This window comes from Rhinolophus sinicus, linkage group LG15 (genome assembly GCF_036562045.2).
Source record: "Rhinolophus sinicus isolate RSC01 linkage group LG15, ASM3656204v1, whole genome shotgun sequence".
Lineage (NCBI taxonomy): Eukaryota > Metazoa > Chordata > Mammalia > Chiroptera > Rhinolophidae > Rhinolophus > Rhinolophus sinicus.
The window spans coordinates 30,987,531-31,010,400 of record NC_133764.1 but is presented as its reverse complement, the minus strand read 5'-3'; the positions used below and the strand labels follow the sequence as shown (position 1 = coordinate 31,010,400).

General features: G+C 48.3%; 1 protein-coding gene across 3 annotated transcripts in view; it reads left to right on the top strand.

Moving 5' to 3' along the window:
* Positions 1-22,870, top strand: part of RGS9 (regulator of G protein signaling 9) — a 63,128-nt gene that overhangs the window by 5,133 nt on the left and 35,125 nt on the right. For all 3 annotated transcript variants that reach the window (XM_019733013.2, XM_074319532.1, XM_019733012.2), the window contains exons 2-8: positions 6,158-6,254; positions 9,916-9,966; positions 11,442-11,548; positions 11,745-11,796; positions 12,057-12,115; positions 12,896-12,972; positions 16,344-16,425. In XM_019733013.2, coding sequence (XP_019588572.2) covers positions 6,158-6,254; positions 9,916-9,966; positions 11,442-11,548; positions 11,745-11,796; positions 12,057-12,115; positions 12,896-12,972; positions 16,344-16,425 — 525 coding nt within the window. The remainder of the gene's footprint in view (positions 1-6,157; positions 6,255-9,915; positions 9,967-11,441; positions 11,549-11,744; positions 11,797-12,056; positions 12,116-12,895; positions 12,973-16,343; positions 16,426-22,870) is intronic.

Genomic DNA, 22,870 nt, shown 5'->3' with positions numbered 1-22,870 from the left:
CTTAAAGGAAAATTCCAGCCCCAGACTTCTTGCACAGTGAGTGACAGCTCCTTAATTCGGGGAGTGGTGTGGGCGTGGAGGGTGGGATGTGGAGGCCTTCAAAGCCATCATTTCTGCTCCTTCGTGATGTCGGAGGCCCCTGACAGGCCTGCACTCACACCACAGCACGTTGGCAACTGAGAAAGGAAATGTGGGGCTGACATCTCGACCCCACCCCCCACCCCCAACACGGGGTCAGACAGGGTCCCGCACAGCCTGGTTATGTGACATTTATCTGTTGCCTGGGAAGGAGATATGGCTCCTGGGAGGCGCCGGGGAGCTGAGTCTGGTTAGGAGTGGGCATTGACATTTGGGGTGGGGATGGTTGTCCTTTCTCTCATCTCCAGAGGGGAGGGACTCCCACAGGACACAAGGAGGAGGGTGTAAGAGTTGGCGGCAGTTTGGATCAGAAAGGCAAGTGCTTCTCGCTCTCTGGAGAACTTGGGAAACAATTCAGATGCTCTTATCTACGATGGGCAAAGGGGTTTTCTGAGGGAGGTGAGATAGAAACCAAGCGTGTGTGAGTTTGCTTGGGCTGCCATGACCAAGTACCACAGACTGGGTGGCTTAAACAACAGAAAGTTATTTGCTCACACTTCTGGGGGCGGGAAAGTTTGAGATCATGGTGATGGCAGCGTTGGTTTTATCTGCGGCCTCTCTTCTGGGCTTGCAGATGGCTGCGTTCTCCCTATGTCCTCATGTGGTCTCCCCTCTGTGTGTGTCTGTATCCTCACTTCCTCTTCTTAAAGGGACACCAGTCATATTGGATTAGGGTCTACCCTGATGACCTCATTTTAAATCCATTACCTCTTTAAGACGCTATCGCCAAACAGTCACATTCTGAGGTCCAGGGGGTTAGGACTTCAACATAGGAATTGGGAGAGGACACAATTCAGCTCCTAACAGAATCCCTCGAGACACTGCCACAGCCAGAATTTTACTGTTTCCTTGTGGGGTGATTGGGGAGACCCCTCTGATGAATTTATATGAGGAAAGTTCTGAGGAAAATTGATCGGAATTCCAATGGGCAAAACGCCCTCAAAATGTTATCCATGTGACGAGATTCATGTGATGTTCCCTCCTCCCACCAGCCCTTCCTTTCTTGAAAGGGTAACACACCTGCTAGAAAGGAATTTGACACCCCTTCATTGTGCTTTTAAAATAACTCTAATTATTCCTCCTCTGAAGGTTATTTTCAAATTCTTTATAACCACATATATATATGTATTGTTTTTTTTTTAAGTGAAGAGAAGGGATCAAATCTTCTTTCTATCAGAGAAACTCAGGTTTCTTAACTTGGAAGGTAGGTTTCTATTTCGCCTCCAATATCTGGACCCTCTGTTTCCATGAAACGCTGCTGTTTCATCTGAAAATTATATCTGAATAAATGTAGGGTTTCATCTGGCAGGTAATGTGGGGAAGGGGAGGCCTGGGCCCTCACATCTGAAAAGCAGGCACTTCCTGGAGTAGCATCTCAATCAATGAGAACCCTGGACGGCCAGCCTGAGGCTCCTCTGTCCCCTGGTCCCCAACCCCCCTGCTGACGTTTCTTTGCTCCCTTCACTGACCCAGTGGCCTGAGACACTGTCAGGCCTGGACATTGCAGCTCCGAATGGAGCCGAAATGAACAGTTTCTGTTGCAGAACAATTCTGTGAGCCAAGGAAGTGTCCGCGCAGATGAAGCCTGCAGTCAGTCTTGCACAAGGGGCCCTGGGCGCCACCTGGGCCCCCACTGGTCCTGCTCGCTGGCTGCGCAGCTGGTGCTGTGCCTGGAGTGACCTCGACCAGGCACCTGATCGCAGCTGTTTCTCCAGAAGATGGTTCAGCTGAAAATGCTAGTTTAGCAGCAGACTGACAGAGGAAATCTGCCCTTAGCGTTGATTTAGGACCTTGTCCCACACTCCTTCCCTCCTCGGGAAGGTGGGAGCCTTCCAGCTTCAGGAGCTGTCTGGCCGAGGGGGGAGGTGGCAGGAAGAATTTTCCCAAGTCAGGGCTCCCCTGCAGGATTCTTTCCCGCCAGTGCAGCTGAGTCAATCTCGCTCTCTCTCTCTGTCTCTCTCCCTCTCTCTCTCTCTCTCTCCAATTTTATTTAATTGTGGTAAGAACACTCAATATGAGAATCTACCTTTAAGTGTACACACAATATTGTTACCTTGTAGAGCAGATCTCCAGAACCTATCCTCTTGCTTAAACAAAGTTTCGTGCCCGTTGATGAGCAACTCCCCATTGCCCCCTCCCTCCAACCCCTGGCAATCACCATTCTACTCCTTGATTCTAGAAATTTGCCTTTTGGATACCTCCCATAAGTGGAATCAAGCAGTTCTGGTGGGCCTGACATATTTCACTGAGCAGAATGTCCTCCAGGCTCATGCATTTTGTCGCATATTACAGGACTTCCTTCTTTGTAAAGGCTGAATAACATTCCACTGTATGCATGTGCCACATTTTCTGTATCTATTTATCAGTCAATGGACATTTGTGTTGTTGCCACCTCTTGCCTCTTGAGAATAGTGCTGCAGTGAGCATGGGACTGCTAATATCTCTTAGAGATTCTGGTTTCAATTCTTTTTGATAAATACCCAGAGGTGGGATTGCTGGATCCTATGGTAATTCTATTTAATTTATGGAGGACCCTCCATACTGTTTTCCATAGCAGCTGCGTCATTTTGCATTCCCATCAACGTACTACGTACCACAAGGGCTCCAATTTCCATCTTTTCCATTTCTTGCATGGAGGGACCTTTTCACTCCCCCCCCCCCTTGGAATGCAGCCCCTTCCCACTGTCTAGAAAAATCCTGCCTCCCTTCTATGCACTGTGCTTTGATCATCTCAGCCGTCCTCTTCTTCCTGGCTCTTGTTCCAGGCGGTTCCCTCCCCATTTTTTTGGTGCATAATTCCGTCTGCAGTTGCCATCTGATACATTCTTTCTTCGCGCATGGCACGGTACTAAGTGCTTTCAATGCCCAGTCTCACTTAATCTTCACAACATCCCTCTGCTGAGGTAGGTACTACTGCGATCTCCACTTTACAGAGAACTGAGTCCTACTGAGATTGAGCAATTTATCTAGCTTACACATTGGAGCGGGGATTGAACTAAGCTTTTTCTGCCTCCAGGTCCCTAGTGTTTATCTTAGTTAACTTTTTATTCTCATACAAAGGTCTTCCCAACTCTCCGAGGACTGGGAGTATGTTGTTCACCTTTGTGTATCCCCCACCCCAGTGCTGGGTACTTAGTTTGAGCTCAATAAATACCTATATTTGACTGGTTAGTAGCGCAGGATTTTTATTACACAGCCCCACGTGCAAAGTTTCCAAGATGCACTAATCGTACAAATGCTACTCATATTGGTGATTCTAACCATAACTACTGGCATATCTTTCCTTACAAAGTATACATCTTTTTGCATATATAACACATCTGTCCTTATAACGCATCTTCATACAAGTGCTTATATTCTGAGAGATTACAAAACCATACCAACTAGTTGGGCGTAAATGCCCCCATTTTGTGGTAGAGGAAGGAGATTCAGAAAGGAAATCTTACAGTTAGTAGAGAAAAGAAGTCCTACTGAGGCTGCGAGAACCTTGGGTTCCTTTCCTTTGGGCCACGAACACACACAAACTGTGAAAGGACTTTGTAAACTGTAAAGGGCTGTACAGTGTCATTAAATAGCAGGAGAATAATGATGATGTACCACATTAGTTAAATTGAGGGGAAACAGGTGGACCAGCGAGCTGTTTTAGTTTGGGGTGTGGCTTGAATGTGGATGGGTTGGTTTTGAGGTGCCACATTCCATGAGGATATGTCCAGCTGTACGCTGCTGCCCTGACCTTGGGAGAGGGCTGCCGGCCAGAGAAGGACAAGAAAGGTCTTTGTTCCCACTTGCTCCTTCAGGTTCTTTTCTCCTGTTCCTGCTGCCACTTGAGCCTGGAATGCCCTTGCCCACCATCTTGTTTCCTTTCCACTGCCTAATTCCTATTCATCTTTTTAACATTCACCCCAGGGTCCTCCCACCCATCCTGACCCACTCCTGGCACTGTCATGCTCTCATGATATCATGATTCGCCTTCCTCATGGTACTTCCCATGTTGTCCTGTACTAACTTGGCACTAGACAGAGAGCTCCTTGCACTCAGGGACCACATCTTCTTCTGTCTGGTTTCCCAGAGTCAACCAGGACTACCTGGTTACTTGAACAACTGGCTGACCATTTGCAAGCATGTGAGGGGTGGGGTGGGGGAGTGCACCGTTTCCCCGTCAGTGAGGCGTTTCCTGAGGGAACATGAAGCTTGAAACCTTTGCATGTGAGGCTTTGTCAATGCCAACCACAGATATTGATGAGAGAAACACTTGGCCTGTCTTTTCTTTAAATTGTACCAACCCATCCAGTTTGTTTGACGATAGCCTTCCGTTGATTTTACTTCCATTTAAGTTTTTCAAGTGGGAAAATATTTTTTTATTAATAAAACATTTAAAAAATACTCAAAAGACAATCAAGGCCGTCCTTGTGGCTGTCTTCCTGCAGCTCCACCTTCCTCGGACAGCTCGTGGATTCGCTTGGGCTGATTCGCTTTCTCACTGATATTCATGACTCTAATTCATAATCTCTGACCCTTAAGTCTTTGGAAGTTGAGACAGACATTTGCAGTCACCTGCCAGACACGATATCTCAGCAGCCCTTCCCAGACAACATTTCAAAGCAGCAGCTTTTGCTGTCAGAAGGTGCTCCTTTTGCCTTTTCTATTTTGGCAACTGGCAACTCTGATCACATATGTTCATAAACTTTGCTACCCTTACTGAACCAATCACTTGCAAATACAGTTAATTCGAGTCAACTAGAATTAGAATTAGGGCTCTAAAAGCCACACTTTCTTATCATCTTTCCTGCTGCTGCCTTCTTTTGTTTATTACTTCCTGCCTCTGCTGTTTATTGGGTACCACCTGGGTGCCAGGTACTGTTCCAGGCAGTTGCAATAGAGCAGCGAACAACAGACAAAAGACCTGCCCTTGAGGAGCTTAGTTTCTCAGAGCAAGGGAGACACACAATAAGCAATATAATACGTAAGTATATTATTTAGGATATTAGAAGGGGAGTGCTGTAGGAAAAGCGAGTTGGGGGTCAGGAATGACAGAGGTGGAGTTCAAGATTGCAGCCCTAAGTAGGATGGTCAGGGTGGGCCTCCCGAAACTATTACAAGAGGAAGGAGGTGAGGGAGTGAGACACATAGATCTCTTGGGAAGAGTGGACCAGGCACAGGGGTATGGCCAGAGCAAAGGCCCTGGGGCAGGAGGCTGGGCACCTGATTGGCATGGTCAGGAGAAGCACGGTGGCCAGTGTGGCTGGATCGGAGGTGGGGAGTGGTGGGAGAAGATTCAGGAAGGAAGGGGTCCCAGCCATGGAGACCAGTAGGGGGACTTTGCTCTGACTCTGAGTGGAATGGGTCTTGCAGGGTTTTGAACAGAGGAGCGACATGTTCTAAAATAATAGAAAGACTCACTTTGGCTGTTCTGCTGAGAACAGACCAAGGGATAGAAGAGGCAAGGGTGAAGCCCCATCGTTTTTTTGCCCAGATTATTGCAATAGCTTTGACTGGGTCTCCCTGCTTTTCTCTATCTTGGCAAACTTCTTTATACTTTTGTGTTCTTCTCTCTGTCACGGACCCGTTTCCAAAACGCAGGCCACATTATCCTTCCCTACAAAATCCACACCCTGGGAGTGGCATTCGAGGCCCATTGTGATCTGGCCTCCACCTGCCGTTCCAGCTTCATCTCCCACTCACACCATGGGTACTGTCATCCTCTTATGCCTTTGCTCGTGTTGTCCTCTCATGTTCTGTCCAGCAAAATTCGTTTTTCTTAAGTCCCACCTCCTCTTAAGAGCCTCTGCAGAAGCTCCAAGCCAGGATGAATCTCTCTGAGCTCCCACACTCAGGGAGGGTGTTTGTGTCTGTGAAGCACATGGGTGGTTCTGGTTGCGTTACGGTTACTCCGTGCCACCGAGGCTGCCAGCTCCTTGGGTTCATCTTCGTGTCTTTTGATGCCCCGGTGCTGCAAAAAGAGCCTGACTCAGCTTTGGAAATGGTGCTGCTCAGCCAGATTTTTCGCTCTGTCTTGCAGATTGAAGCGCTGGTGAAGGACATGCAGAACCCAGAGACAGGGGTCAGAATGCAGAACCAGAAGATCCTGGTCACCAGCGTCCCTCATGCCATGACAGGTAATGTGCCTTGTGATTTACTCTTGGCCTGGAACGACCATAAGCAGGAGGTGGCATGCTATAGCTCATGGGCCACATTAGGCCCGTGTCCTGTATTTGTCAATAAAGTTTTATTGGAACACATCCACGTCCTCATTTATGTATTGTCTTTGGCTGCTTTTACACTTCAGTGGCGGAGTTAAATTGTTGTGTAGAGACTATATCATGGCCCACCAAACCAAAAATATTTACTCTCTAGCCCCAAACAGAATAAGTTTGCTGATTGCTGGACCACAGGCTTCTTCTGCGGAAGGGGTCAGAAAGGAAGGAGAAAAGGACTCAACAGGTCGCTTTTGAAGCCATTCCTCCCAGGAGGTCACTGAAAAAACTTTTACTGTCATTTTTTGTTTGTTTGCCTTGTTTTGTTTTAAAGAAGTCAGGTAGCAGAAAAACAAAACTACGTGGCAGAAAAAAATTGGCCTTTCTAAGCTCTACCCGCCCCTACCTTCTAATTCATATTCACACCCTTCTTAGCTCCCTTGTGGGGATGGCGCCATTGTCTCCTGTCTCCGGGTGTGGGGTGTGGGGCTCCAGAGCATCATTTGAGGAGATGGGTGGGCAGAAGAGGCTGGACCCCCAAATAAGAATGTATTTTGTTACATGCGTTGCATATGTTTCATGGTTTGAGGTTTGCAGTAAAGGGTAGGTTTCCCATTGAGGCAGACTGTCTACAGAAGCACACAGCTTTTCAAAGCACAAGCTGGGGACTCCCGCCTGTGCTGAGCTCCTTGGGAGTCCTCTGTCTCTACCCCTCCCACGACCTCTTCATTTTTCACTCAAGGTGCTTTAGTCTTTGCAGAGGCAAGCTGGCTAACAGTCTCCCATTTCCCTTTCTGATCGCTTGGAAGAAGGAGTGCCCCCGCCAGCCATGTGTCACTTGGGGTTCCTTGAGGGCAAGCAACAGGAGATCAACTCCCATCCCAGCCAGTTGGTCCAAAAGAGGAATTGATTGGAATGTGACGGGGTAGCTCCCCCAAGAAAAGGAAACTTTGGAAAGGCTAGAAACCAGAGTAGCTCGGGCACCCAGAGAGCAGGGCTCCATGGGCAGACATTTCAGGGTGCCTCCGCTGTCCCCCAGTGTTTAAGATGCAGCTGTAGCAATTCTTCCTGAAGGCATCCCTGCCTCGGCCCCCTTTCTGTGCCTGGCTGTCATTAATTCTGGCCCGCATTCTCCACTAGATTAGCAAGCCCTTGCGAGGAGAAATCTCGTCTTGCTCATCTGGGTAACCCCAGTGTTTAGCACAGCTTTGGCTCAGGGTGGAGGTTAAAAGTTTAGTGACTTGTGCTCGCTTTGGCAGCACATGTACTAAAAGTTTATTGACTGAGGGAACCTCAGTCCTGGTCAATCACTGGGCAAAGAGCACTGGACAGTGAGTCAGGCTCCCTGGGACTGAATCATTCGGATGCCTTTCTCTAGCTGTGTAGCCCTAGTTTCAATTTTCTCATTTTAGAAGCAGAAATAGTAACCCCTGTCTGAGAGAGTGATTGAAGGAATTAAATGAGATAGTACTGTGCACGCGGTCAGCATACTAGATGCTCCACGGGTGGTGATAGCGAGCAAGTTCCCGCACAATTATAATCAAGGCAAAGTTAGGGATAGATGTGGCCATCCCCTTTTTGCAGATGTGGCCATTGAGACACAAAGAGGCTCGGCAGCTTGTCCCCATATCACTAAAATCATACATGGCTGAGCGTGGATTTGAGCCCAGCTATGTGACTCCAGCATCTGTATTCTTGTCCACTGTCAATGTGTGTGACCTGCTGTCCTTCTTTGGTTCCTGGTTTTGCCCACCCTGTCATGCTTTCCTTTGTTCCTCCTGCTGGTGAATTCCAGCTGTTTTCAGCATAGGACACAGGAAAAGCTTTGTCCTGCAGTTGTAGCATTAGCACTAATAAAAGCAAATTGGATAATTGCCATTCTTCTCCTTGGATGGCAGGTGACCCAGGACTTCTGGGGGTGAAGGTGGCTGACGTAGGAGCCTGCTGTGCTGTCAGCACAGACCACGTGAGGCAGATGCCAGTGGCCCTGTAATCTCATTCGATCTATTTCAGGGAGCAGTTAAGTGGGATGAGAAACCCTGGGCTCCTTGAAGAGCGCTAACAGTCTGCTGTCTGCCTCGGTCTCTCAGTCTGCACACCACTGTACAGCATTCAATGAGACAGAGGGTGGAAAGTCTAAAACACCCAGTCCTAGGATTTTAAGTAGGATTTTAGATGAAGAATTTTTGCTTTTGAACAGCCAGCTGGGGGTGAATAAAGCTAAGAGCAACAGTGAAAGCAATAACGGTGGGCACTGACAGAGAGAATGGCTGGACATTGCCCCAGGGCGTGGGTAGGAAGGGCAGCATTATTGCTTGCCTATCCTCAGCCATGCTGTGGGCAGGTAGTGAAGCTCAGAGAGTCTGTGAGTGGGTCATAAGCCACCCTCCCCCACTGAAGGGCACCAGAGGAAATGCCCCTACGCCACCTCTGAGTAGGGAAGTCTCATTTGCCACGGTCCAGCCACAAGGACACAGGCAATGGCCTTCTTCTTGGTGTGTTTTGTGGGTTGGTTCCCATGTAGGCAGGGACCCAGCTTGGCCTTTGTAAAGCAGGCTGAAAGTTGTTGGAAAGTGACGTCATTGGCATTTGCAAGATGGCACCTGAATTGAAGCGCTTGGTTCCAGGACATCTTGTCTGTCTTCTGAGATGCTGCTGCCCTTCTCCTCCAAAGAGTGTGTTCTGCTTATGGGGCTGGAGGGTCCAGATTGAGTAGGAGGCACACAGCTTCCCTGGGGCCTGGACTTGTTGGAATTTGGCTTTGCCTTGGCCCTTAGGTAAATCTGAATCCTTGGTGGGTGGGTGGGAGGGGTGCACATTCTCCTCCGATCTCATCCTTGTTTGCCTCTCCTGCTACTTCTCATACCAGTTTTCACTCTGCATTGTTCCCAGACCAGCCCTAAGACTTGCAGGTTCCAGGGCAACAGTACAAATGGAGCCCACATTCCATTGTCCGAAGTTATAAATCGCCCTACTTAAAATAAGTGCCATCCTCCTGCTTCGACGAAAGAACCTTCACAATGACCTGGAAGGCCAGGATTGAATTTAGAATTCTCAGACTCAGTTCTGCCCAGGGACTTGAGGGCATAGGAGAACCAGCCTCCCCATCCTTAGCCCCCCCCCCCCTTCTCCTCCCATCCCTGGCTCTGATTTACTCCTGTGTGTCCAGGCTCCATCTAGAGCTCCCCAGACAGCATGTCTTGGGTCTGTTTTTTCTCAGTGTAAGACTTAGTCTGTTTACTTCCTACTTGACGAATGCTAGTCCATGCACAAATTATTCTAAGGTAAGAAAATAAGTCCCACAAGAGAAGCAAAGATTAAGGGTGTGTAGGGGAGGTGAAGCTGGAAATACGGCCGGAGTCAGATCATGGATAGCCCTGAATTATGGGCTGCAGGGTTTGGATTGAACATCGTGTGGTGGTGGGGGTGGTGGGAGTGGGGGTGGAGGGGAGTCCCTGAAAATTTTGAGCAGAAGAGGGATGAGATCACTGCTGAACAGGGAGGAGGCCAGTGGGGCAACAGCATGTAGGTCAGTGGATGTGTTGGGTGGCTCTGCTGATGGGCAAATACTTCTGTTTTGCAGGAAGTGATGTTCTACAATGGATCATTCAGCGGCTTTGGATCTCCAGTCTGGGTGAGGGCATGTCTGGTTCTCATTTATCAAGGACAACTATGTGTGCAGCCTCCTGAAAGAATCTCTGGAAGGTAGACACTAAATGGAGGCTTAGCCTGTGTCACTGAGAAACTGCCATTTTAATTGGAGAGACAAGGCCTTCATGTGTAAAACAACCAGAATCAAAAATGAATGCATGATAGTTGGGGGACAAAATCGTTTCCTACAATAGATAGAAAACATGTAAAGAACAGGGGGCACTGGAGAGGAGTCAGACAAGAAATACTTCTAGGAGAGGGTGGTGCATACACACACCTGGTCTTGAAATAAGTGATGCTCGTGAATTGTGGAGAAGAGCTTGGAGGGTCTGGCTTCCCAGAAGGGGAAACCAGCAGGATTAATGGCGTAGAGATGGGATGGACAAGAAATGAAGTTGGTACCGAGAAGAAATTGGGAGAAATGACTTCAGCTGGGTATGGAGGGTGGTGGAGGGATGGGAGTACATCTGGCACACTTGCAGATGCCACAGTTTTTCTGGGAGCTAGGCAATAGGAAGCCAGGGGCTGTTTGAGCTTGGTGGTGTGTATAATAATCATATATAAGCTAGGATGTTTAGTAGCAACTTGAAGGAAAGAAAGGAGCTGAAAGAAGCTGGGTTGCAGGCTTCCCACTAGAAAAGAAGCTGTTGGTACAACAGGAATAAAACACGAGGGTCTGGTCTGTGATGGAGGGCGTGAGACATGAAGAGGGAGGGTTGGGGAGAAAGTCTTCCCGAGGCTTGGAGGCTGAGCTAAGTGATGGCATGTGGGTTGGGTCTTGGGGCAAGGTGGGCCTGGGGGACGGGAGGACTCTCTTAATGGTGGAAAGATACCTGCTTTCATTGGTGCCTCTAAGAAAGAAGCAGGACAGTTTTCTTTGAATTGAAGCAAATTCAGAAACAAGACTATGTTTCCAAGCAAACTGGAGGGGGGGATAGGGATTAAAATGAGGTGGGGAGGAGCCAGAGTAAATGAACCTGAGGTGCAGTCAGAGTTGAGCTTGGGAGAGAAATTGACAATAAACATGGCCTCCCTTTCCTATGAACTGAAGAAGTGTCTGTTGGTCAAAAAGAGACATTCTCTCCCTACTCCTGGGGACTTCTTCAGACCCTAAGGGCTTAGAAGAAGCTTCTCCAGGATTTCCCCAACTGTTATTCCTAAATGCCTGCAGTGGACCCCCTGTGGCACCTGTTAGCATTCAGAGTCACTGGCTCCCCTCCAAACCTCCTGAGTTGTCATTCCCGGGGGTCTGCCTGGGGAATTCTCCTGTTAGCATGCTCCCCAGCTGGTACTTGTCCACAGCCAAGTTCAGGAGCCACTGTCCTCACTCCCTGGATGAAGTGCCATTAGGATGGGGCCACCTGTCCTTGAATTCGGGGTGCTGTGTGGGGGCCAAGGAATGAGCTTCTGCCTTCAGCCTGTGCTCTTAACTTCCATGTTTCAATTGCTTCTCCCCAGAGGCACAGAACTTGGGCAACTTCATTGTCAAGTATGGCTACATTTATCCCCTGCAAGACCCCAAGAATCTCATCCTCAAACCCGACGGCAGCCTCTACCGATTTCAGGTAAGTCTTGGCCTGGACTTTGGGTATGAATATGGGGTTAATCTTATCTGAAAAGTAGTTGTTTGGCTTCATATCCTCACAGACCAGGACATTAGAAAAGATGGTGGTGGTGGTGGTGGGGGGGGGAAGGCTAAGGAAGTTTTATCTCTTAAGCCACATGGCTGGGAGCTCAGAGGTTTCCTGGTTTCTGTTGTAGACGCCGTATTTCTGGCCAACCCAGCAGTGGCCAGCTGAAGATACAGATTACGGTAAAACTCTTTCCCGTGTTTTGGTAGTGCTTAACATGCTGCTTATTTATTTACTCCCTCCATTTTGGTGGCATTTGTCTTGCTGTCATCATGACCTTTAAGTTAGTTCACATCTGTATTGGGAGTTCCTGGGGGAAGGGAGCAGGTCTGCTGAGTTTTTCTACCAGGCTGAGCACAGCAGCCTCATGCACAGAGAGGCTGCAGATGCGATTTTAAAATATGATGATGATGATGGAAAATGTCATTGTTTTCTTCTGCAGCCATCTATCTAGCCAAGCGAAATATCAAGAAGAAAGGGATTTTAGAAGAATATGAAAAGGTACAAAGATGCTTTGAAGTAGAGGTTATAGTTGAGTGGAATATAATCTTGAGCTGTCTTTTTACCCTGTTCCCCTTATTTCTACATTCCTATGTATTCTTGTCATCCATCCATCCATCATCCATCCATCCATCACACATTCATATATTTAGAAGCAGCTCCCCGAAGTAAATTCTTCCTCACATTGAGCTTCAGTTTCTCCTGCTATAATTTAAGCCCTGCTGTCCCAAAACAATATGACTTAATATGTATGATAATACATATTGTGGCTAACAGATGTGAACTTGAGTGTGTGATGGGAAAACATTAGTATCGACTTTTGTTTTAGGCTAGACGAGTCAGCTTTCTCAGAGGACACATCCTAATCCTCAAAGGGCTAGATTTCTGGGCAGATGGCAGCAATCTGGCTGTGATTTTATTCTCTACACACATATTTTTAGAAGAGCCAGTATCACACCAATGGTAGATCTTATCTTTTGTGGATTTGTGATGTTCTGTTGTTGAATATTGAGTTTCCATATTCTTACCCGCACCATTCCCCTCTTCCTAATCAGATTTGAATACATTTAGTTTAAAAAATACATGCCAAGTTGAAGCTTTTGGAGAATTTGGTGTTACCCCTTGAATGAATGCCTTTGCAAAGCTGGGGCGGAAGGCTCTTTGGGACGGGCTAGTTGCCACAGAAGCGGGAGCATGCCCTCACTGACTTAGGGCTTTCTGCTCACTGGGAATGGCCTATGCCACGGCACTCAATGTCCTCATTTTGTTTTCCTTTTCTAGGAAAATTACAGTTTCTTGAACAAAAAAATTAACTACAAGTGGGACTTCGTCATTATGCAGGCCAAAGAGCAGTACAGGTGAGTGAAAGGTGACATTCGTCCTCTGATTGACCTCCCTCCCTCCCTTTCTTCTTTGATTCCTTTTATTAAAATAAACTCTTATTGGGCATTTTTGTCTCAAACACTGGACCAGGCATAGGGAACATAGAGACATAGTCTAGTGGGTCAGGCAGATGAGCAAACCGGCCATGATGCTACAGTGACATGAGATCCACAGGCAGGGGTTTGAAAAGAAACTGTAGAAACGACATTGAACTTGGAGGCTGCATAGGAGGTACCTGGGTGAAGGATGATGACGGTGGATGGAGAGGAGAGGTAAGATGGGAGGAACGATATTCTAAGCAGACAGAACCAGAGTCAGCACACTTGAATCATTTCTTTGTAGCAGGAGTGGAGAGCACAGAGCCTGGAACTGTCGGAGGTGAGGCTGGAGCTGCACAGTGTGAGAGCACTTTGTGCTAAGGGCCATGATGGGGGCGGTGAGGGGCATAGAAAGATTTTAAGCAGGGGAGGGATATAATCACATTTACATGTTGTCACCACCCATGCTGCTCTCATTTGCCTGCTGTCCACTTCAGAACTGGAGCCGACATCCCCCTTGAGGGCTCTGCCTTGTCTGTAAGAGCCAGATGTAAACGTTGGAGAGAATGTATCTGTCAGGATAAGTTCGGCTAGCGTAACAAATAGCCCCATGTCTCAGGGGCATGAAACCACAGTGTTCACATCTTGCTTCTGTTACATAGCCACTGTGGGTCTGCTGGGGTTCTGACAGGCTTTGTGCTCGGGGACCCATGCTGAAGGGGCAGCACCATCTGGACTTTGCCTGTTTCTAGAGCAGTGGGGGAGAGAAGAGAGGCTGTGTGGGTCACAAGTGGTACGTGTCACTTCTGCTCACAATTCATTAGCCAAAGCAGGCCATATATATAACTTCAAAGGAGGAGGGGTGGGGATGTATAGTATTACCATGTGGCTGAGATGTATGAGAGTTAGGAATATCTGGGGACCAATACCAGTGATTACCAAAATGGATAAGTGCAGCTGGCCCAGCCTTACTCACTTCGACAGGTCCAGGTTCTGGCAGGTCTAAACCTGCTAGAGCATGGCGGGGCTACATGGTGGAGACCCCATGCTCATGAAGCAGCCTTGGGACCGGAGTAGTGGTGGATTAGTCAGGGTTCTCCAAGAGAAAGAACCAAGAGAGTGTGTGTATTCCTTACATATGTTATAAGGAATTAGTTCACACAGTTATAATGGATGAGAGGTCCCAAGATCCGTAGTCGGCAAGCTGGAAACCTAGGCGAGCCGGTGGTGTAAGTTCCAGTCTGAAACCTGGCAGGCCTGAGACCCAGGGAGAGCTGATGATTTAGTTGGGCTCTGAAGGTGGGAAAAGACCGGTGTCCCAGCGCAAAGCAGTCAGGCAGGAGGAATCCCCTGTTATTTGCAGGAAGATCAGCCTTTTTGTTCTATTGAGGCCTTCAACGGAAAACACTCTTATCCAAAAACACCCTCAAGACACACCCAGAACAATGTATGACCGAATCTCTGGGCACCCTGTGGCCCAGTCAGGTTGACACATACAATTAACCGTCACAATAGGTGCAGGAGAGCAGGTCCAGCAAAAAACAAAAATCCTAATGGCAGAATGGCTTGATTGCCTCACATGAGGGAAAAATTGTTCTTAGGCCTTGGATTCAGATAGAGGAACATCACTGAGAGAGCTGGCACTGCCCTTTCATCACTGACATATAACCCTACCTGGGTGTGTTTGAGACAAAGCAACATGGGGGTTGTATGGGAGAGGTATGAGGGAGAAGGTGGGGAGAGAGAGAAGCTCTCTGGTGTCTCCCATTATTAGGGCACTCATCCCATTATAAGGGTCCCACTCTCATGACCTCATCTAATTACCTCTTAACCCTAATATCCTCTTAAAGGCTCTAGATCTCCAGAGACCATCACATTGGGGATTCGGGCTTCACCATATGAACTTTGGGGACATACAAATATTCAGTCCATAGCAGTCTGTTTGGTTCAGCAGTATACTCCCGGTGCTTGGAACACAGTGGGAGATAAATAAACACATGAATACATGAATACATGAAGGCATGAATGCATGCATGCATGAATGAATGAATAATTGATTGATGGAGTGATAGTATTATTTTAAAAATCATATTATGACAAACTAAAATAATTCCTCATTTACTGACGCCTGTGATTCCATGCATCATGACTGTCCTCCAATAACATCTATCAGAGAAGAGCAGAGGAGCAAAGCCAGAAAGGACCACTGGAATACATTAGTGATTTACCCTATTTACAGGGCTGTCCAGCGCCATGGAAACTCCACAGTGCCTCGGGCTCCTGAGGACAGGGGGTAGTTAACCTGGTAGAAAATCAAGTTAGGTTGGCAAGGGGAAGTTGTAATGACAGTGTTTATATTTAATTTCCCGAGGAGGTTGGCAAAACACCCCTCTGGAATGACTCTGCACCCATCTGGTTCTCTGGATGTTGTTGTGTTATTCACAATACATTAGCTGGCAAATAAATCTGCTGTCTTGTAGAGGGCATGTGCGTCATCCCACGTTGCCTAGGAAAACAAGCATTACCGAATGTGAGCTCAGGTCGCCGTGGAAATGGTGCTGAGTGGTGCCCGTGCATGATAATTAAGGTTGCCTGGCTCCTATAGGAAGAAAACATCATTTTCTATCCAAAATGGGAAAGCGGGAGACTGAAAGATAATAAGTAGCCTTTTATGGCAATAAGCTGGGCTCAGAAAAAACCCTGACTTGTCACCAACTCTTTAAAGTGACAGAGTGGAACTGACAGGTAGGGAGAAATGAGGATTCCCCGAGGCCAGCATTTGCCCCATCACATGCTCTGGGATTGCTTGCTGGCTGCTTGTCCAGATGTGGATTATGTGGTTTCCCAAAGCAGCAAACATTAAGAAGGCAGGTGGTTAGTCACATGTCAGCCTAGAATGTCATCCACGCTCACCCCAGTGGTGAAGTTGGTGGAGTTGATGGCATCCCAGCCCAGGGCTCTCAGGCAGAGCGGGGCTCTGTTTGGGGCCAGACCCCCCGGTTGAAGTCCTATTCCTGCTGTGTGCTGACAGTGTGACCCTGGGCAGGGCATTTGATCTCTTTTTGATTCAGTTCCTTGAACTGTGCAGTGAGAAAAGGTCACTGGGAGGATTAAATGAATTAATGACACATGAAAGCATTTAGCTGGGTGCCTAGCACACAAGTGTCCTATGAGTGTTTGCTGTTGTCATTATTATTACGGCAAACACAGATCAGTCAGGCAGAGCTGCGTCATGAGGAATCGGGTCTATGCCTGAGCAAAAAGATCCAGCCTCTCACTGGCCTTAACCATGGCTTCTGGCTTTTCAGGACTGGAAAGGAAAGGAATAAAGCAGACAGGTACGCACTGGATTGCCAAGAGAAAGCGTATTGGCTGGTCCACCGATGCCCTGTGAGTATTCTCCCTCCTGGTTTCACCCATCTCTTCTGTGCCTCCCCACCCCCACCCTGTCCTCAGCATCCCTGTTGCTGGCTCAGCTCCCTCTGGGGCTGGAACTGAATCAGAGGAGGGGCTGCTCGGTGTTGAGTTAGCATCCAGGGCCTTTTGGCTGGAAGAGGAAATGCACCGCGTGGATGGGCTCTGCTCGTGGCCCATCTGCTAGTGCTAGGACCAGGTGAAATGACCTAAGCCAGGGACCTGAACGAGTTTGTCTTTTAAGAGGGCTAGGACCTTTTTTTTTTGGCCAGGATAGCTTGGAAAAAGAAGAAAAAAACTAGAACATAGCCTCCAAAGCAGAAAAATAAAATGTTGTAGAGAACTGACACTCTGTATATCCAAAGCTATGCCTTATGTCTCTGGCTCCCCCTTCTCCTCTTCTGGATTCAGTCCCCAGAGGCTGTGATGGGGGTGGGGGAGGCGTGAGAGGAGTAAATGTGTGCTAAGCTTTATTGCTTAAGGCACATTACATCTCTGGCTGTGGGACTTTAAGTAGCTCAGACAGACAAGCTAGACATTAATGATGTAACTTGTCAAATCTCATCTCTGGGAAGTGGTCGCCTCAGCCCCCAGCACAGAGAAACAAGATGAAACTGTCACCCACTGGAGTTAACGCTGCTGCCTCAGTTTACTCCTCTGTCAGACCCACGTGCTGCATATGGATCATGGGAGATGAAAGATGTGAAAGGGATTCTGAAAAGTGACGAGTTCAAAACAAATCCTCTTCCTCTTCCTCCCTTCGTTTTCTTGGTTGGCAAGCAACCAAATTCTCAGAATCAAAAAGCAAACTGGGTCAGTCATGGTGCCAAAACGTCTGGAGTTTTGAACTCTGAGCCCATTAGATTTTGGCCATTTTGCTTATTTTCTTTCTACGCTCAAAACAAATACCCCATAAGGTGTTCCATCTTGGGGCCATTGGTTTGGGTGCCTTGTGGCTGAGGTTAAGATCCTGGGGTTCATCCCCAAGAAGCTTGTTTGGTTTTGCTTTGTTTCAGGGCTCCTCCTCTAGATAAACTAGTTAGCCGATGCCCGACACTGGGGGCTGGGTGAAAGAGTGGGTGACTGAGTCAGGGTCCTGAAGAAACAGAGGCAAGCACACGCCTCCCTGTTGGTAGCCCCGGAGTGAGATCTTTGTATGAGAAGGGAATCGTGTATTGTTTAGCCTGCATTCGGTCATCTGTTCCTAAAGAGGGAGACTTGGTGAGCCTACGGGCAAGTGGCCCATACAATGCCCTGGTGGCCAGTGACACCCATGACCGAGGGGATCCTGCTCCTTGCAGAGTGGAGAATGGCTGCCATACTACATGCAGGGGCTCTGTGGTATGGACATGCCAGTGACTGCATTCCTGGCAAAGCGGCATAGACTGGCTGTGTACACGATCTGCCCTGGGTCCCTCTCCTCCCCTCTGTCCCTGAACCCAGGAGGCCTATGGGGAACAGAACGAAAAACAGATCTGAGTTCTCCCCAGTCCTCCTGGGGTAACCGTTTAACCCCCACACCAGGCAAATGACTGAGTGGCTCTTCCCAGCATGATTCAGAACTACCTAAATTTGACAGTGTGTCTCTATGATTACTACCTCTACCATCTCCTCCGCTGCCTCCACTGCCTCCCACATTGCCCCCACTTTTCCACCTCCATCACCACCATCACCACCATTGACGTTTTCACCGTCATCATCATCACCATCATCATCATCATCACCGCCGACCTGCATGGAGACCGTTCAGTGTGCCCAGCCCTGCCTGAGGCATCATTTTGCATTCACCGTCTTATTTCATCATTGCTGTCCTGTGTGGGAGGTGATATTGTTCGCCTCATTTTGCTGAGGAGGAAGCAGAGGCTCAGGGATGTTGCTAACCGGCCACAGTGGTACAGCCAGTGAGTGAGAGGGTCTGACCCCAGACTGCACGGCCTTTCCCTCTGAGTCTCTGTACTCTTTTGCCTCCCACGACAATGTCACATGATGTCTCAGTGCATTGAAGACCTTTTCGTAACCTCCTGGGTCTTCAGAGCATTGCATGAGTCACTGCTGCTCTAACAAACATGCTGCCAGGGGTCAAAGGGGCCTGGTCTCTCTTTCATAGCTCGGGGGAGCCAAGTTCAGAATGAGGCTTTGATGTACTCCGAAGTCGTAAAACTTGGACACAAAACTGCTCTTCACATTCAGTCGCTCCTACTGCTGCCCTCTGAGGTCAGACCCAGACCAGTAGTCAAAGATGAGGCTGGAGCGCCTCTGGCTCCTACTCTCTCTCCCCCCCTTTCTTAAAACACTCTCAGCCTCTTGGTGGCCCGAGAGCCTTGGGGTTAGAGACATGCTCTGTGTGAAGAGCGTCCTGTTTGGAGTCTGTCTCAGCCTGGAAATTGAGCAAGCCCGGGAAGCTCAGGAGCTTAGGGACTGTCAGACTGTCTCCCAGAGACCCAAACAGACTGTCAGTTCAGTGGGAAAAGAAGCCAGCCAGGCAAACAAAGCATTTGGCCCCGTGGAGTGTCGAGCAGCCAGGATGTGGACTGACTGTAACCCACTGTGGTGGGCAGGACACGACCTGCGGGTACCGAGTCCATTCATTTCCCTGCTCACTTCTCTGTTCATTAATCCGTGAGACCTTCATGAGGCCCTGCCTCTGTGCCAGCCGAGCAGTTAGGTGCTGGCATAAAGTAACAGCTGAAGGTCGCTGAGCGCCTACTGTGCGCCTGTGATAAGTTCTTGGCATGGATGGTCCCCTTCACCTGAGGACGATGCTGTGAAGTAGGGAGTAGCATCACCCCCATTGTTCCGAAGGGGAGCTCAAGGCTCAGAGAGGTTCAGTAGCTTGCACAGCGCTGGATGTGAATCCACGTCTGTCTGACATGCTGCTGCTGTGGAAGGTGCACCCACACGAGGTCCCCCCTCTCAGCTCAAGGAGCTCAAAATCCAAATTGCCGTAATAGACAGCAGCACTCTCCTAGACATAAGACCCACTGCTGAGGGGCACAGCGGGGGTGATTAAGGGAGGGGGGAGGAATATTGTGTCAGATGTTGTATCAGGGGTTATCATCACGGCTGGAGGCCAAGATGAGATGTGGGTGGCTGAGGGGGTCTGATCCCATTCCCATCCTGAGCCCAAATGCCACCCCTGACTCAGCAACCTGTAATGAAGGAAAACAATGTTCCTCTCTCATTTTTCACCCAAATGGAACAAAGTACAGACCTGGGCACAATGCAAACAACAGTTCATTTTGTAAACGAGCAGAGGGAGAAACGCTTCCTTTATAAAAGTCCTTTTGTGGCCTTTTGTGCATCTTTGCTGCACCATTTGTGACTTTGTGTCTCCGAGGGTACCGGCCACTGACTTATGGACCATGGACATAGGGAGGATATGACCCAGGGACAGTGGTTTGTACTCTAATCAAGCAGTCACTTTTCTGAATATCAAGCTAAATGGCCGTTGTTTCAACCACAAATGCAGACACTCACCAGAGAAGGAGATTTCTGCCCTCCATTTCCTGTTGAGGTGGGCTAAATGTCCAATGACAGAGAGTGGTGACATAAATTCAGGTAAAGCCACTGATGAAACATTGTGAAGCTATGAAAATGGTATTTACAAAGGCCATTTATTGACCTAGGAAAATGGTCCAATATTTAATTTTTTTTTAATTTATAAAAACAGTTTGGAAAATTCCATATGCTCTGATCCAAATTAAAAAAAAAAGTCAACATCTATTTGGCGAATACCCATTTATGCCAGATGCTTACAAGGCGAGGGGTATATTTGAATGATGAGCTAAGATAGGCATGGCCTGTCCCTCAAGGAGCTTACAATTGGCTGGGGACACAAAGACTAAAAGTATTGCACAAATAAATGTGTACTGTGCAGAATGGCAGGACAGCTGTGAGAGGCAGGGATCCCAGGCCAGATCGAGGGTCTGGGAACACCTCTCCATGACAGTGACCTTCAAGCCGAGATCTGCTTCAGCCGACTTCTCTAACCTTTCAGTCTAAACTCATCTCCCTGTTTCAGGCTCATCTCTATCTCTTTCCCCCGTTTTATTTTGTTTATAAAATTATTTGGTATTTTACTGTTTGTTTTCTATCCCACGCACCTAAAGGCTCTGAACTGATACCGCAGGGAAGGGAGTGCTGATGAGAGAAGCAGAGGCAGACAAGGGAAGGGACAGGAGGTCGTGGGGAGTTGTCACCAAGGAGTGTACATCGGTTCCTACCCTGGTCCTTCTCTGGAGTGCTGATTCTGGGAATGTCGCCTCCTTGGGGACCAGATGTTGGGGGCACACAGTTCCTTTTCTCACCCGAATTATGAAGAATGAAACAAACTGCCTGTTTGGCTGATGCCCAAGGGATGCTGTCACAGCCTGGCATTCTCACTTCCGCCGGTTGCAGGGGGAGGCTTGGCTGTCGCTGGAGGGCTTCCTGTGCATGGCACCGGGGCTGAATGTGTCTGCATGTCCCCTGATCTGCTGGCAGCTCACAGCAGGGACGCTGGCTGCCCTTGTTTCCGGTGCACTGACAGTCAGCTCTGGGTTATCTCCATTCAAGCATCTTCTTGCGTGCTAGAAACTGCGTCAGCAGAGGCTTAAGTGACTATCTTGGGGAACAAAGGCTTTACATTACCCGATGAATGAATGAATGAATGAATGAATGAATGAATGAATGAATGAATGAATGGAGTCTGGGAGTTTCCCAAACCAGCAGGAGCAGAAAGGCACCCCCTAGAGAGTTTTGAAGTCTCCATAGGAACAGCTCAGACTTACGGAGATGGCAGGAGTCTGGGCGGTGGGGCAGCCAGAGGAGAGTGCCTGGCCCTTCTGTAGAGCTGAGGGAAGCCGGGGGGCCTGGCGCTGGACAGGTTGGCAGAATAATAGAGCCCAGTGGGTGGCTACCGCTCCGAGAGTCCAAGGCCATGTGGTCTGGGCAGCTGAGGGCAGCCCTGTGCTGGTCACGGTTACGTGGATACCCCATTGAGTACCGGGGCAGCTGATTTTATATCAAAGCATACGTCAAGTTCAAAGGAACAAGCTGGAGAACCAATTCAAGACTCAAGGGGATGACCCCGCTGACGCTTCTGAGGCAGTGAGTGCCTGTGGAAGAGCAGCCAGCCAGTGGTTATAGGGGCACTATGGGCATGGCCTGGGTGTGTCAGTGTGTGCATGCATGCATGTGAGAGTGTGTGCATGTGTGGTGTGAGTGTGTGTGAGCATGTGTCATTGTGAGAGTGAGTGCATGCCTGTGTGAGTGTGAAAGTGTGAAGAGTTTTAAGTAAGTGTGAGGGTGTGTGCAAGTGCGTCTGAGTGTGAGTGTGTGAGACTTGTGTGGGTGTGTAAATATGACTGTGAGAGTGAATGTATCTGTGTGAGATATGAAAGTTGTACGTGTGAGAGAGAGAGTGTGTGTGTGTGTGAAGTCTGTCTTTAGTTAAGCTGGGGGTTTTCTTCGTACCCGATGGAGGGGCCAAATTCCTAGGACCCACTACAGGCAAAGGCACTGATTCTGATGAACACACTTCCCACCCTCCTGCCCCATTGCTGGGTTAGAGCCCACTGAGGGCTGGCTTGGGCTTCTATATTGTCCCTTCACAGCACTTGTCACCATTGTAATTTGTCATTTATGTGATTAATTGCTGAGTGGCTGTCTCCCCCGTGAGACCTACTGGGAATGTCTCAAAGCAGGAATCTCTGTCACATTCACCACGGGCTCCCCAGGGCTGAGCACAACGTCAGCCATCGTAAGTGCTGATAAGTATTTGTTGACTGAGGTCCACATGTAACTACTAGGGTGAGGACAGCCACTCCCTTTCCTTGTCTTTCTCCCAACCCATTTTCTATTTCTTTCTTGTTTTCTCTTCCTTGCCTAGGCTGTATGCCCATGGTAGCCGCTAAGTTGCTAGAATTAGCAAATAAAATATAGGATGCCCAGTTAAATTTGAATTTCGAATAAATAGCAAATGATTTATGTCCCAATATTTTGACACTTATTATATATTTCTACTAAAAACATATGGAATACACTCTTATGTAAAATTACATATCAAAATATTTGCTGTTTATCTGAAATTCAAACTGAACTAGGCATTTTATATTTTATTTGGCAATCATACTTCTGAGCTAAAAATGTGGCTGATCCTACTGGTGAGGCTGAATCTGATGGGAAGAAAGCCCAGTTGCTTCTTGCCTCTGCTTCAATGTCATCAGCCTGGTTAGTCACAGGAGAACTTGGTGGGTGCCCGGAACCAAACCAGAGGGAAGTACAAGACCCAAATTGTTGGCCTGAAGGAACTGAGAGAGACCAAGCAAGACTGGCTGGAGAGGGGTGACATGATGGAAAAGAGAACTGATACAGATTAAAACCCAGCTTTGGGCTAGGCCTTTATTTACAAACATGAGCATAGGATGAATGCTGTCCCTTG